Genomic DNA, 16,031 nt, shown 5'->3' with positions numbered 1-16,031 from the left:
TTAAAAAAAAAAAAAAAAAAAGATTAAAGCATTTTTCACTATATTAGATTTTATAGACTTAGAACATAGAACAATGATCAAATGTCATGATGAAAATAATGGGTGTGTGCAGCCCTATAGTCCCTCTCTAATGGGATAATTATACTGGATGGTTTCCTCTAAATTTCAATACAGGAAAAGGGCCATGTCAAATAAGCTCAGTATAAAGTAGCCTAATACAAATGCTGTATTATGAAACATGTATTTTAATTTAATCTGCAAATTAAAAAAAACAAAAAAACTTTTACTCAAGTTTTAACAGAACATAAAAAGAAATCAACAGATTTTAGATTACAAAGGGCTCTGACGTCTGATCGCCTCTTGTGCAGTAATTTATTCCCAGTGTAGTAAACGCAGGGTTACCTTTAGCAGTAGGCGGGGCTGATCGGTCTGACGTGTGGTGACACAGAGCCCACCTCTTCCTGTCGGTGTCAGAAGGCAACTTCACCATATTTAGCTGGCTTGCCGAAGCCCTGCAGAGTTGATCTGTCAACCAGACTGAAAATCTTGACACTTATCGGCGGGTTCGGCCCGGTGTTGACAGCTTTATTTTGACCCCGGGGTACAAACCACGGAGGACGACGTCGTCGGGACACGCTGCGCGAGGAGCGGGGCCGTGTCGGCGGCTGTTTGTCACGCGACAGAACAAGTAACCGTCGTCTGTCAGAATTCCAACTGTCCAACAGCCGAGCTAGCCTCGAGCTAATTAGTGTAGCTACCCCCCGACCGACGCTCGGCGTACCGGACATACGGATTTATGTGGTTTCTGTAAACCTTCACCTATCGGTAGGAATTCATTTGGACTCGGTGACCCCGCTGTGATGATATCCTGACAGCTCCTCTCCTCTTTTCCAGCCACTTTCCTAAGCCTGGCTAGCGAGCTAACTTGGCTAACTAGCAGGGTTTTCAGTGGCGCTACGTCGCGTCGAGGAGCTGCTGCTGCTGCTGCTGCTGCTGGGAGCCTCCGCCGTGGCAGTCAAACCCCATTGGATACGTTGACAGTGTGCGGACGGCGGTGTGCGGGGACGCCGAAACCCCCCGGCGGCCGGCGAAACCACCGTACTGAAGGGCCCCCATTTTTGTGACAGTTGTTAGGGAGGGGTGCTAGCAGAGAAGCAGGGTACTCGCCACTCGGTGCTGCAGAGGCGGCGCACAGCCGAAGGAGACACCGGATTGAACGGAGGAAGAGTCCCACACGTTTGACAACTGTGATCCGGGAAGTGAACCGGGCAGAGACCTCATGAATGGAAATCGGAACTACAGGTAAATTATCCCACAACGTTTCTTTAACCAAGTTGCCGGCTTGTACAGTTAAATGTGTTATAGTTTGCTGGTGAAATGAAACACACCGGGATGGTTGGGTTGCCAAGGGTGAAGCTCGAGAGGTGTTACACTGTAACCAGGGACTTTTTTTTTCATCTTCCCCCTGTAAATTTGCCCAAACGTGAGTCACAGCTGAAATGATTTCACTAGATAACTTCCAGACTTGCGAGACAGAAACCTCATTCTCTGTAGGAAATAAGTAAAACATTTAGCTGCTATTAGCAATTCAGAAGTCATCCATCAAGAGCACTGAGCAGTTGGTTCTGTCACACACACACAGAGAGACACACACACGTACATTCACAACCAGGGTGTTTGGCCTTCATTAACAGGTGCTGAGGTCCATGCCTGGTATTCCCCTGGATTAACCCATGCTATGAAGATCCTAAATGCTTTAAATGCTCGTGTTGCAGAATGAGATCTTCAGTCCAAACCAAGCATACCAAGTCACATGAGAACTTGTGACAGATAGTGAACTCTGTCCTTTTTGAGCACCCACTGGGCCTTGGTCACCCACTGACCCCAGACCGACCTAAACACAATTTAGCTTAGTTGAGTGTGGGTGCTGTGTGCGACAAGGCCACAGCACCTGCTTTCTGAGATTGAACCTATGTTGGCCCTAGTCAACAACACTTAGCTGATGCTGTTACTAATTCCTAAATAGAGAGGAGGTTGGCACTAACACTGACAGTCTTTCTTGGAGTAAGTTGAATGTAAAAACTAGAAAACTTTGTTATTGAACGTGTTTATCCGCAGCAGTGACCTCATCACAAATTCCTGTCTGGTCCTGGTTATATTGTCAGTCCTGCCTGTGGCCAGTAAACTGTCCCTTTCTTGGTCGTAGTGGCAGTTAAACAACCGCCTGTCTTTGTCTCAGCTGTAACAGAAGCTCTCCTCTTATGTGACCATAAACGAATACCAGGTAGTCTTGATCTGCCAGTGACACATGACACAGCAGTTGGCCCTTAACCCACCCCCTCCTCCTCAAGAGGAGATCCCTCTCTGCTACCTACTGTCTCATTAGTGCCTCAGCCCTTCTCAGTTGGGAGACTTTCCATTATTGGTAGCATTAGGGACCTTGAGGTGTTTTCCCAGTAACCAAGCACCTACAATAATGTCAAACTGACTATAGCAGCTATTAGTCAGTGGTGAGGGCAGGTGTATGAGTTAAGCCAACAGTATACCGACTGATGGAAAAAGTAGTGCTCAAGTGGAGCAGTATCCTTTGATCACGTTGACCTGTCTCTCATTTTACATCCATCACTATTTTAGTTTATGGATTTTCTACTTTTAAGGTTTTTTTTTCTTTTTTGTGGAATTTGAACTTTCCCTACATCTGCCCTAATTCTCAAGCTTCTCAGCATGGCTCTCATAAAAACAGACCCGAGGACTGCATCAGAGTGCCTCTGAGTGGTTTGCTTGCAGGCCGCTCACTATTCTTCAGCAGTACGAGAAAAGCATCAAATGCAATTTCATGTGGAGTGCACTGCTAGCCAGAATTATTAGGTTAAGTGTGTTAAGGAGTGTGGTTGATGCTTTCACTTTGGAGGATGTTAATACATTGATACAGTCAGAGAGACTCATATTTTTCCATATAAATATGTGGCTTGCCCTTCTAAGTTTGTGCAGGTTTTGATATGATGTACATTGGTGTTGTTCACAGTCTGATATCGCTAACCACCATCAGCCACCCAGTGAAACCTATGTCTGGGTGAATGATTAAAAGGAGGCCCTCCATCAGTCAGCCAGCAGCCCAGAGAGTGGCGTGAGAAAATGCAAATTGATTGCACAGCCTGCTCAGAGACTGACAGTTACTCCTCTGCCCAGTAGTAGTCTAAGCAGCAGCACATGTGGCATGGAAACCATGGCTATGGAGAGCTTAGCACTAGGGATATAATGAGTGCAAGGCTTTTGAGCCTTAAGCAAATCAAATCCATTTTGATGTGCTAACCCTGTGGTATGCCTACAAACAGCTCGTCATTCGATCTTGATATGATGTTACGTTATAGTTGGGTTGCAAAGCAGAACTAGTCAGATTTCATATTATGGGCTGATCATTGTTAACATTTCTGGAGACCACATGGCTGAATATAATCTTAAATGGATCTTGATATTTTTTTCATGTATTGTTTGTGGCTTACATGCAGAATGGAGGTATTGGAGTTATGGTGGTTTCAGGGGTGGGCCAGCATTAGAGGGATCAATTCAATTGAGTAATTGTGGTTATTCACTTTCTTGTTGAAACTGGATTAGTTAGTTGAGTTCCACCCAGGAGCCGGTTTGCTCATCCTAGCAGAAAGACTGGACACACGGAGAAACTGCAAGCCTGGCTCTGTCCAAAGGTAACACAATCTGGACATCAGGGACCTCTAATGCTGGCTAATTGTATTGCTCTTTAATGTTTAATTTGTCCAAAAAACCTTGTTCAGGAACATCATCATCATGGGACTCTGTGTGAAGGACTACTTCTTGGCTGGACGCAGCAACTTCTAGTCTCAAAGCGCTGATAAGCAATATAAAGCATGCTTAGTTATCAGTGAGCTTTGGAGTAGCTGGGTACTGGATCTGTTTTTCCATCTCCAGTATTTTTATCATGTAAAGCTAAGCATGTGCTGGTTTTAGTTTCACACGGTGGTATCTATCTTTTTATCTGGGTGGGAATGGGGAAAAAAATTCCAAAATGTAAAACAATTCCTTGAATCACTTCTTATGAAAGTGTCTCAAAGTTTTCCTCCTCCAGCTGATCACAACATAGATAGTTACTTTGACAGTAGGACCCTAGGTTTTTTTTTCTCCATCGGACAAACCTGTTATCATGGTGATGACAACATAATGTCTTACAGAGGGATGCAGCTTACTGGAAGACAATGAGGTGGCAGTTATAGTACAATAGAGGGTGGGGGGCTGCCCCATCCTCCACCTGCTGCAACGCATTTGCAACCAGGTGGGATTTGAGATGGCTGGAGATGACTCAGCTGGGTGTGAAAGGTAGTCTGGGTGGAGGTGGTTTTGCTGTCCATTAACACAAACACTTAAGCAGAATGGTATTATTCGTGCAGACCATCCGTGGGTTTTCATTGGAGGACGTCTGAATTCTGAAATGAGCATTACTTTCCTCTCGTTTGTTGTCGCATTGATGTCATAGCCTTGTTCTTCTGCCAGTCTCTGTCCCCATGTCCTACCCCTTTCTTTCCCTCGCTTGTGTTTTTCCCGCTCTTTTTTTGATTCACAGACAGTTACCACCCCCCCACCGCCCCTTTCTTCCCTTCCTTGGTAACTGCCTCTATTTCCCTCTCTGTGCCTCAGTGGGAAACTGCCTTCCCTGTCATTCTCCTTGTATGCTCCTTCTCTGTGGATTTTGTGCAGACAGTGGGGTCGGCTTTGAGGGAGGGCTTTACTACTTGATTTGCAGTCTCCCCCCATAATGCTCAGTTCATTCAAGCAGCCTGTTGACAATGGACTACCCCCGTCCACACCCCCAGCCACCCATAAGGCTAACCATTGGCATATTGTTTCTAGGTTTCTATGGAAAATGCAGTTTGCTGTTGCGCTTTAGGCTCATTGTATCACACCGAGAGTTATCTATAGATTTATCAGACTAAAGAAAATCAAAAAACCCTTTCTATTGACCTGTCTTCTCTTTAGTTTTATTATACGATATAAATTGTTATGACATTAGATCTGCCCAATGTTGACAATAATATTCAAATCAATCAAGATAACTGCTAGGGACCAGAATCTACTAGGAGCTGCTGAGACAATTCTTTGCCCTCAGTGTGATATCATTTGTAGTCCTGAGATCAGATATCACTTTTGTTTGGTAAATGTTGGTTTCTGTATTGCTTTTCTTTAAACCGTTGATTAATGCTGTCAGTGACTTTCAGTATTATACGTTTAACACAAAAGGCAGTCTGCCCTCTTTTGGATATATTTCTGAGTAATTAGTAAATTAACGGGCTGCTCTGTTTTTGACATTCTCATTTCTTTTTGTGCCGAGCCATGTGTGGTTTTTCATCCACAAAATGTAAGCTCAACATGACAGTAGTTACATATAGTTTGGATAATGAAGCTCAGGGTTGACGTTTTAAGCTGTGAAATTCAAAATGGTGTCAGAATCAAATCCAGGCAGCCAGGTACTGTTTGCTTTTAACTCTGCACTGAAGCATCATCATTCTCTATGTCTTTTTCCTGTTTTCTAACCTACATGTGCACGTCTGCTTTTATGACAGAGAAAAAACTGAAAAAATGCAGTTTCAGCTCAGAAGTCTGTGTATTTTTACCCATTGAAACAAAGTAAACACCCACAGACACATGCTCAAAACATATCTCGTATTTTGAATCATATGGCCCAGTGCAGAATATATTTCTCCCGTGTTTACTAAAAAGACTTATTTATGTCCGTGTCTGTGTAGTAGACTTATGAATAACTCTTCTGGCTGACACATGCTGTTGTCATAGTGCGGAGCGGACAGCAAACTCCTACAAGTGGGCTGAGTAGACAGAGGGAAAAGTCAAGGGATGGTGTGTGAGTGTGTGGGGGAGAAGGGGGGGATTCAGAGGAGTGTGAGGAGGAGAGGGGGGGAAAGGCTGAATGTTGTGATGTGTCACAGAGATTAGGAGCCAGAGCAGCCAGACCACGCTTCTTTTCCACCTCCTCCTCCCTCGGCTTGAGCTTTTCCCCTTCCTGAGATCTGTTTTTTGGGGGAGCTGAAAGGGGCTCATTTTAGGGGGAGGATGTGGACAGGAAGAGAGGGAGTTGGACGGAGAAGTCTGCATGTTTTGGGGGGGGCTCACTGCAAGACGGACAGAAATCTGGCTCTTTATCAGAGGCTAAGAGACTGATTTGTGGTAATATCTTGTCACAGTACTTATCATTTCGTTATATAGGCTCAAATTATGATAAGAGAGATTTTGAGCAGATAAAGTGATGTTCACCAGAGTTTATAGTTGCAAATTACAGGTCTCTAAACCTGTAAACCAAATTTGCCTGAGAAATACAAATGAACTAAAATGCTCCCACATTGCTGACTTGGAACATCTTGTGCTAATTAAAGTAACTTTTACCACAGGCGTGATGACTAACTCATGGTTGGACCAAAATAGTCATGTGACACACACAGTTGGAAGACAATGATGTGTAATATTATAAAATGTAGGCTATACAGTGTGTCCTAACTTTATAACATAATAATAATTTCATGATTATCCATCTTTTATACACAGCCCCAACAATTCCCACCATGAGCAAGCACTTGGTGACAGTTGCAGGGAAAAACGTCCAATTGAGACACAATGAGCAACTCTCCCATTGCCAAAAAACAAGTGCACTTTACCCGCATCAAGAGCACTACTGAGTTTTGTCTATTGCATCAAATTGTAAGACAGAGAATAAGTTGTTTTCATCCTTTCTGTGCAGTTTGCTTCACACAGCTTGTCTCTTCATCCTGATTGCCGGTTCTTTCGCATTCGTCTGTTATAAATAAAGCTCAGTGTGTAATAAAAAACCAATGAAGATCAGTTGAGGAGTTGAGGCCAACTGTTTTTTGGGACTATTTCTTATGTGGATGTGTAAACGGTATGCAGCCACCCATGAGATTTGTAAAGAACAAAAACAAAAAACATGCTTTTTTTGGGAAAAACTTGACCTATTTATGCATGCAAGATGTCCTGGTGGTTAACACGGCGACATGACCCTTAGAATAATCTTAATAATATTACTTTGGTTCTAATTAATTTATTAGAGTGCATGTAAACTGTCAGAGTAGTGGAGCAGCTGTCAGGCCCAGGTCAACATAGAAAGTCAACAACCCCTGGCCCCTGTCCACTGTTCCACTCAGGCTGCACCAGCAAGACTGTGAGGACACAAGGCTCCATTTAACCTGCTCTAGCGGAGTCTCCTGGTCTCTTCAACAGAGCAGCTCCTTTCTATGTGTGAATGTGTGTTTGGTCACTTTGATTATTCCTAATCAAGTCTAATCACATTAGTTCATAAAATCACCTGTGGACAGCTGCCTCGGTTTTTGCTTGGGTTATGTCAAATTCAACATGGCAAATAACTATTTAGACAAGTTGTATTAATAGGTAATGTATGTGAGTGTTATCTTCCTTATGAAGTATTTACTAACTTTTTTATTTTTAACCGTACTTAAATGTGGACTTTTTCAGTTGTAGCATGAAAATGCAGAATTTAACTGCACAACTGCACAACAGCTGCTAGCAAAGACAACAAGGTCAGCAATGCTTGTAATCAGTTATCCATGTTGCCCTCACCATCAAGTGTAAATGCAGCAAGTAGTAAGATTTAACCCTAAAATGTACTAGTGTGGATTATGGATGCCACGATGAATTGACCGCCCGTCATTATCAGATGATTTATCAGATAATGATTGGTATAGATCAAATTTAATGCCTTTGATGCCCTGTGGTTAATACTCTGGTGTCTGTGGATTGAGAAAAGCAATGTCATGCTGTGTAGTAGCCTTGTCTCCCACCTTGTGCACTGCACTGGTGTGTGACAGGCCATCAGAACAACACAACATGTTGGCAGTGAAACTTTTTGCAAAGTGTGTGAGACCGTACGCCAATGACAAAATAATAAATATCGGCTTTGGATTGGCAAATCCAATTTTTTTTTGGCTTTTCATGCCTTTTATTAGATAGGACTTAATCAGGGTTTCCCGCAGCGCTTTCCTGTTAAGGCGGCCGCCTTAACAACAAAGAGCTGCCGCCTAAACTAACGTCTTAAAAAAAAAAAAATGTAGCGATATTCGCCGCAGCCGCCGCAGTGACGCAAAAGTCTGTGGAATTCATGCACGCCAGGCGCCTAGGTGGCAGTGTCCCACACAACACACAACACCACCAAGTCCGCACGCCTGCGTTTCTTCTTCTTCTTCTTCTTCTTCTTCTTCTTGATTCCCGGCAGGCTGTATGCCGGTGATCGTAATGCTGCCCTCCGTGCCCTCCGAGCAGACTTTTTGCGTTTTCACCCTTTACACGGGGACTAAATGGCGGAGCGTTTTTAAGATTTCCACTCTGGAGGGTGGTTTCACTTTTTTGCGTTTTCAAGCCCCGAAAACGCCGTCGCCGTCTAAACAAAAGGCACATCCGATGAAATATTTTGCTGTTTTCATCCGCGAGCGTTGTTGTGTAAACACACATACACTCGCTCCACTCCAACTCCGCTGAAAATATTCCCTTGTCACATCTCAGGTTTGTCCTGAGGGTGATGTCAACATTTTTGCATATTGTTGTGACTGACCAGTCTTTCGTCGGCCCGTCAGCATGTGGCTGCCTGCCGGTGTTTATCTGTGACTCCCATAGGTGCCACGTGCAACACTCCTGAGATAGATGTGAGGAATAGGAGGGAAGAGTGACCGGCTACGTGTTATGTGCATCAGTCCTTCCTCGCCGGTCCTCCCGTGCATGTGTATGTGTGTTTCTAGTTTCTGCCCGCTGTGACTGACGCCATTGTGCCTCGCCACTGAGCACTCGCCCTGTTCCCACAGCTCAGGCCTCTCTGGATTAGAAACACAACAGCTGTATTGTGTGTGTATGTGTGCGCTGGTGTGTGGGCCTGTATGTGTGTGGACCTGTGCACTCGTTAGCAGCGTGGCGTTTGTGTAGCGTAGTGTGGTGTGGTGTAATGGGTGTGTGTGTGTGTGGGGTGGATGTGTGGCTGTGGGGGTTAGCAGGGACTGGATGTCAGCCTAGCTTCTCACTATCCAGTTATTCTGGATCCCAGCCCACTGTGTACAGTGTGTCTGTGTTGTGTTGCAAAGCAGCGGAGTGGAACCGAGTTCACATTGCTGAGATGTTTCTGCAAAATATTCATCGCTAAGAAATGGATCACATTTTGCTGCGTTTATATAATGTTTATTTTATACAAATATTCCACATGGACCATTGCATCGTAGCGCCTGTGCCCCTCTTGCTGGGTGGTATCACTCAGCTTTGTTTATAGTTAATTAACTTATTTCAATTCAGTCATTTTTCCCACAAAGGATTTGCATTTTGATCTTTTTGGTCCTGAAGTGGCACATGGATCGTGGAGGAGAGAATGAGACCTGTAATTATTAGTGTTACTTGTTGCTATTAATGCATGACAGTGCCTGAGCTGGACTTCGGTCAAATTGAAAAACACTGACTTTAATAAGCTGCCAGACACAGCGGCTCTCTCAGACACAGAAAGTCATTTCTATCGTTGATTAGTGTTCTGCATATTTACTGTTTGTTTGAAGACTGAGGTTTGCCTGTACTGTAAAAGCTGCCTGCAGCTCTTCACCTAGCCAGTTGACTTGTGTAAAACCGATCTGCCAACAAAAAGTGTGTCCAAATGCGGGGCTGCCAGCAAACCACACAAGCGGCGCACAAGATGAACTCGGCGCATAAGCAGAAAACTGAAGCTGTGTGTTCAGTGAAGTTTTGGCAAAAATATGAGCGTCTGGAGAAAACTGGGCACGCTGAAGGACAGGGGAAAAGTGGATTATGTTTCAGGGCTCGTAGGAGTAGTTTTCATACTGTATTTCTGCCATGAAACCATGTTGCTGTTGGAGTACAGTGTAAGTGACATAAATTCAAGCTGACCACAGCGGCTGTCTCTGAAACGGGAAACTACCAGCATACAAGACTTATCTCTCTCAGGCCTCAGGGGTGTAAGCGTTTTAGATCCTGGTTGACACATGGCATATATTAACTGAGGGATTAAAATTCAAGAACTTGGTTTCATTTAAATTTATATGAATTATTTTACCTGTGACTCAGCTTCCTCCAAATCAAGCGATAATTCCTTTTTAATGCAAACTCCATGCTGCCTCTGGGCCCCAGAGTTATTTTTAGTTTTTCAGTGGCAGCAAATGGAAAGAAATACAAGTTTGATTTGAAGAAAGATGTTTCTAACTGCAGATTGTTGCTGACAGGATCTTAAAAGGCTGTGCATATCTTCAGTAAACAACAGCCTATGTAATGATAAGGAAACAGACCTATGATGATTCACTTCACAATAAAGAGCAGTGGAAAACAAAACAAAACACTTGAGCTACTTTTGCTATAGGCCTGGGGGCTTGAGTGGCAATTTCCTTTCACATTTACCATAGAGTTGTTGCAATTTTCACTGAAATACACACAGTTAATTTTATTCATGGTCATGAAGAGCTTTTCCCGCCTTTGTCATCTCTGACTTTCTGAATATACAGGCTCGAGAAATGAGAAACATCCTCATAGACACAGGCGGATGAATAGTTCTTCTCTCTCTCTGTTTGCTAAAGCATGTCCTTCCTGTAATTATCTGAAAGGGCATGCACAAACACACAGTGCGGCATTTTTCATCTCCGCAAGGGGAGGTTTCCTTGAACTCTCGCACTCGCTACACAAAGAGTCAATAAGCCTTCATGTGTCTGTGTAGATTTGTGGATGAGTTTTCATGGTTTTGTCGTAGCAGAGCGCAACACGTCACCCACCTGGAGGACACGGTAATCCCTGACAAGTTCTCCATCAGCTTTCTGTGTTTAGTCTTGCACTAAGTGGATGTTCCTGTGAACTCGTGCAAGCATCTTTTTGTTGTTGTTGTTGTTAGGGACTGTACATCTTCTCACACACTTGATAAGCACAAAGAGCAACCATTTTTGTCCTTAGAGGGTACATCAACATTAAAAAAAAGTTTTCTTTTCCCCCACTGACTCGCTTGTTGATCTAAAAACAAAGGTATTGTCAGTCTGCTGGTTTACTGCAGCATGAGGACCAACCCCCCCCTCCACCCCCCCAGGCTTGACAGTGAAACCTCCCTCTCTGACCCCCTCGTTCCCGCTCATTTGGACAGGCGTATTTGTTATGTCTGTGTGTGGAGGGAACAGAGAGGCACAGTTTCTAAGAACTACAGATAGGAAGGAGGTATTTGATGCGCTGCTGGACGATCAGGGCTGGGTTAGCTATGCAGAAAATGCTGCAAAACACATCCGTGTGACATGCCTGTCGGGTCGTCAACATCCCAGCATGTTGCCTGCCATGTGCTTAATGTTGATGATCAAATTTGCTAATGTGTGCCCACAGCAAGCAGTAGATGGTTGGTGAGTGGCCGCTTTATGCTGCATTGAAAACAAAAAGATCAGACTTCATTAATGCTGCTGTATAAAGACGCGCTTATCTCAGTTCAGTCATTTTTGAACCTGCAACATTTCACTGGGGGGAGAGGAGAGGCGTTTGTCCTTGGAGAGATATGAATAGTATCTTTTGTAAGCACCATTGCAAAGGGAACCTAAATATACCAACTGCCAGGCCTGTCATAATCTGCAGGATTTGCAGGAAGCCAAAGAATGCAGATGCAGGCTCGCCAAATATCATGGCGATGGGGCCATGATGTTTTGATTAGACCCACACAACTTGTTTGTTTTGATGTCTGTTTGGAGGTTGTCAGATTGCCACCAGACTGCGGGTGGTGGGTTAGTATGTGTAATGAGGTGCCTGTGTTATTTCTTTCCACCGTAGAGATCGTGCTGTGTCGCGGAATAATTTGCTTGTTTGAGTATTGAAGAACTGCAGCAGTGTGTGTCTGTGTGTGTGTACGCATCTGCTTTGAAAGAACATCAGGGAGCGTGTTTGTGCAAAACGCCAAATGTTGCAACTCTGCGTAATGCGGGGAATACTAGCTCATACTTTCAGTGTGTGTGCGACGCCGCAGCTACAAATTACTGTATGGCTCTGTGTGTGTGTGTGTGGGTTTCATACAAAACTGAAACCAAGTGGGTGGAATACCAGAAGTTATCCCTGTGTCATGGTTTTTCTTTTTTCTTACTCTTAAAACCTGGCCATTGCCGCTGTAATTCCTCCATCATTTAGTCCAGAAGCAGAATCCTCCGCTGTGTGTTCGGTTGTGGCTCAGTGACTCATGCTGAATGGAAGCCAGTAGTGAGAGGCAGATGAAAGCTGTAAAACACCAGCCCTGCCCTCTGTGTAATCCAGCCACTCCCTGATATTCTCCTCCTACTTGTAAAAAAAAACCCACCACAGAAAGCTGCTCTCAGTTATAGAAGACCCTCTTGAAAGTTGCATCAGTCGCCCTAATGAAGACTTACCCGAGTATCTGTCTTCCTGCTTTTTTTGTCGCTCTTGTCTGTGTGAAATTGGGTTTACCTCACAAGTTTCACTGAGGGCCCCGAGGGAATTACCATGACAAAAGTTTGTGTGCACATGGTTTTGTGTGAGAGGGCCAGCCTCGGTAGGAATTCCAGACTTTCCTCTCTTTTTTTTTTCCATCATTTTATCCCAGCAGGCAATTTGAAACACGAGGCATTCACCCTCCATCAACCCTGTTAGCCTCCACTCCACAGCCCACCAGAGGAGACTGAGAGCTGGACAGAAAATGCATACTTCCTAAGCATCCCCACTGTAAACAAACAGCGTTGCTCATTTTGTCTCCTGTTACCTCACAGACGGTTTCGGTTGTGTTGTGGGGACCTTCCCCTCAGCAGGGCCCTCAACACCAACGTCACCCACACATTTTAGCCTATGAGTCAAATAAGTGATGAATCACCCACAACCATGACTCTCATTTATCAATGACACATTTGGGGCAGTTTTTTTTTTTTTTTTGGTAGAGACTGGCGAGTACCAGGCCTATGGCTGCGGAGACAGAATGAGACAGTTGAATAAAACTGAAAACAAAACAAAAGGCCACGGGGACTGGAAGTGAATGTGGAGGAATAAAGAGAGCAACTCTTGCCAAGGAAAATGGACGTGTCTCATTTTGAGTTTTTGTGTAAAGATGCACTGTTGCATAACAAAAACAAAAAGGCACGATAGCATCATCATGAGTTTAATCCAGACATTGTATTGGCACGTCAGCAGAGCCATTTATTCTCTCAAGTGTGATGTGGAGGGCAAGCCTCAGCAGACCCAAAAATAGCACTGACATGAGTGTGCCGCATTAGGTTGAACAGAACTCACTGTTTCTGGATCAAAGTGACTCATGTCTAAGATATCTCATGGTTTTGGTTTGTGTGCGTGGCTGCGTGCGTGTGTGTGAACTAGTGATGCCACGTTTTAGAACAAGTGTGAGAACTGTGTAACTAACAAACAGTTTGCCAGACACATTTTCTGCTGTGCCACCACACAATTAACAGTCATTAATGACACATTGTATTTGTAAGTCATAGAATATCATTTTTTTTTCTAGCTGAATCATTATGCGTCGACTTTTGCCTTCTGGCCCTCATTCAAAATATCCTGTCATGAAAAGTGATGCAATAAAATTGTTGGAAGTATTAGATGTTGTTGCATCTGAAATGTGAGTGTAATATCATCTCTCAGTCATCTTCACATCACTCATCTTAGAGCGACAGATTGTTTATTTCCACCACAGTGAAATTGAATAGCTTCTTTCTAGATGCAGTATAATTTATAAATTTATAAAGTATTATTAATAGGTATTTAGTCATCAAAAATTCTCCATTCGTTAAACACTTCCTGTTTCAGATGCTTCACACATGGTGAACACACAGGAGTCATGTGTGTTTTCAGGCTACATGTTGGTCCAAGTGCAGTTGTTTGTTAGGGTTGCTCATGCACGTGTCAATGTGTTTACAGTCTTTGCGATGACTTTTCTTTTTTTGTTAAACATGGCATTGTATTGTTCATTTTGATACCGTCTGTATTCCCCTGATACTTTTATGACATCTCTGTACTTTTTTCAGTCTCAGATCATATCAAATCCAATGTGTGACAGCTAATTGAGAGTGTGGTGGTGGGTGTGTTTGTTTGTTTCGTGTAATGTTTAAAATGTCAAAGTCAGTTGTGTTTAGTCTGGGTGTTTCCCTTTTACAGTACATTATCTTGACATATGGAACTTTACAGCTTATTTCCACCGTCAAACACCTTATCTAACAAACCACTAACAGGGTAGTTAGTCAGAGAATTGGTTTAATTTTTTTTTTTTTTTCATTTTTAACTTTGTATAACATAGGTAAGTAGTTAAGAGTTCACCATTTTGGCTGTATTTATTTATGCCAGTATTTATAAACAAAACATAAGCATATCTGTTTCTGGCAGAGATATTCTATACATAGCAGTAAAATTCATGTGGCATGCAGTGTATAACTCCACTCCACAAAGCATACAAACATGTATCATGTCTTCGATAAACCTGTCTCTGCTAGTGATGTCAGTTTCATGACCCTGTGTGCAAACACCCTGCCCACCCTGACTCTGAATAACCTGTGTCAGATCCACACTGACGTTTTACTCTCATCCTTCCTCTCAGGAGCCGTTGGGGCCCAGTCCCTCTTCTCCATGCCTCGGCGGCCTGGCTATGGCACCATGGGGAAACCCATCAAGCTGCTGGCCAACTGCTTCCAGGTGGAGATCCCCAAGATGGATGTCTACCTCTACGAGGTGGATATCAAGCCTGACAAGTGTCCGCGCCGAGTCAACAGGTAAGACGGAACTTCTTGCTACTGTTTCTAAAACTTTTTAAACCATTCTCTGAAACAAGCATTTATCTAATATATAACATAGAGCAGTTTACAGCGAGTGAGCACACAAGGTACCAGTGGCTTGAAAAAGATGTAATAGTGGTTGATGAATGCACAAGATATTATTTGGATTTAATATGATGATTTTGATATTTTAACTAATGTCAAGTCTTAAAAATGTAGGTACAGTATAACTGAGAGTCTGTGTGTGTTGTGCAGGGAGGTGGTTGACTCCATGGTGCAGCACTTCAAGGTGACAATCTTTGGGGATCGCAGGCCGGTCTACGATGGAAAGAAGAGCCTGTATACAGCCAACCCACTGCCTGTGGCACCGGCTGGGGTGAGCTGGGGAAAAAAAGACTAATATTAGTGCCAACACAAACATACAGCTTCCCCTCAGCTCCTATGCATGCACACCACATGTAGTATCTATTTACACTACCTGAACACGTACACTTCTACCACAAGTACATCAAACTTTAATAAACACTACCTGACACCTCCTCTCTCCTCCACAGGTGGACCTGGATGTCACTCTACCAGGTGAGGGAGGGAAAGACCGTCCCTTCAAAGTGTCCATCAAATTTGTGTCTCTGGTCAGCTGGCACATGCTCCACGAGGTGCTGACCGGCCGCAGCATGCCTGAGCCCCTGGAGCTGGACAAGCCCATCAGCACCAACCCCGTGCATGCTGTGGATGTAGTTCTGCGACACCTTCCCTCAATGAAGTGAGCTGCTGTGTTTTTTGTTGCTGTTGGTCCGCTCTCTCTTTGTCAGTGATGTTAAAGAAAGATTGATAAAGCCTGCCGTGTCAAAGAAACTTCCTATTTATCCTTACCTGCTCGCCAAAACCTTGAGTCAAAGGATGAAACATCAAACAACCTTGTAAAAAAAAGCGATCCCTCTGATACTCATAGCAAATATTTGTTTTGTCATAGTGGCACAAGTATCAGCGCTATGATCCCAGCGGAAATCAAACACAGCTTATATGGGCTCTCACGAAGCGCCGTACTTGACCTCATACCATCTTCCACTCGATATCACTTTCCTTGGGCCCAGCAAGAGGACAGTTGAATGTAATATCACCGGCGCTTTAATGAAAATCTTTTTCCGAGCATTATTAAAAAGTGGTTATATCGACACCTTTCATTTAGCTCTGCTATGGAGGTGCTGGGAGCCCGGTATTACATTGGCACCTTGACACATTGTC

General features: G+C 43.8%; 1 protein-coding gene across 1 annotated transcript in view; it reads left to right on the top strand.

Moving 5' to 3' along the window:
* The first annotated feature begins 545 nt into the window (after positions 1-545).
* The window catches only part of ago3a (argonaute RISC catalytic component 3a), a 34,362-nt gene continuing 18,876 nt past the window's right edge, over positions 546-16,031 (top strand). The window contains exons 1-4 of the mRNA XM_083989598.1: positions 546-1,302; positions 14,612-14,783; positions 15,042-15,162; positions 15,341-15,549. Of these exons, the coding sequence (XP_083845724.1) occupies positions 1,284-1,302; positions 14,612-14,783; positions 15,042-15,162; positions 15,341-15,549 (521 nt within the window). The 5' untranslated portion in view covers positions 546-1,283. The remainder of the gene's footprint in view (positions 1,303-14,611; positions 14,784-15,041; positions 15,163-15,340; positions 15,550-16,031) is intronic.

Source organism: Trachurus trachurus (assembly GCF_905171665.1).
Source record: "Trachurus trachurus genome assembly, chromosome: 16".
Classification (NCBI taxonomy): domain Eukaryota; kingdom Metazoa; phylum Chordata; class Actinopteri; order Carangiformes; family Carangidae; genus Trachurus; species Trachurus trachurus.
The sequence above is the reverse complement of the archived record's forward strand: the minus strand, read 5'-3'. Positions and strand labels throughout refer to the sequence as shown.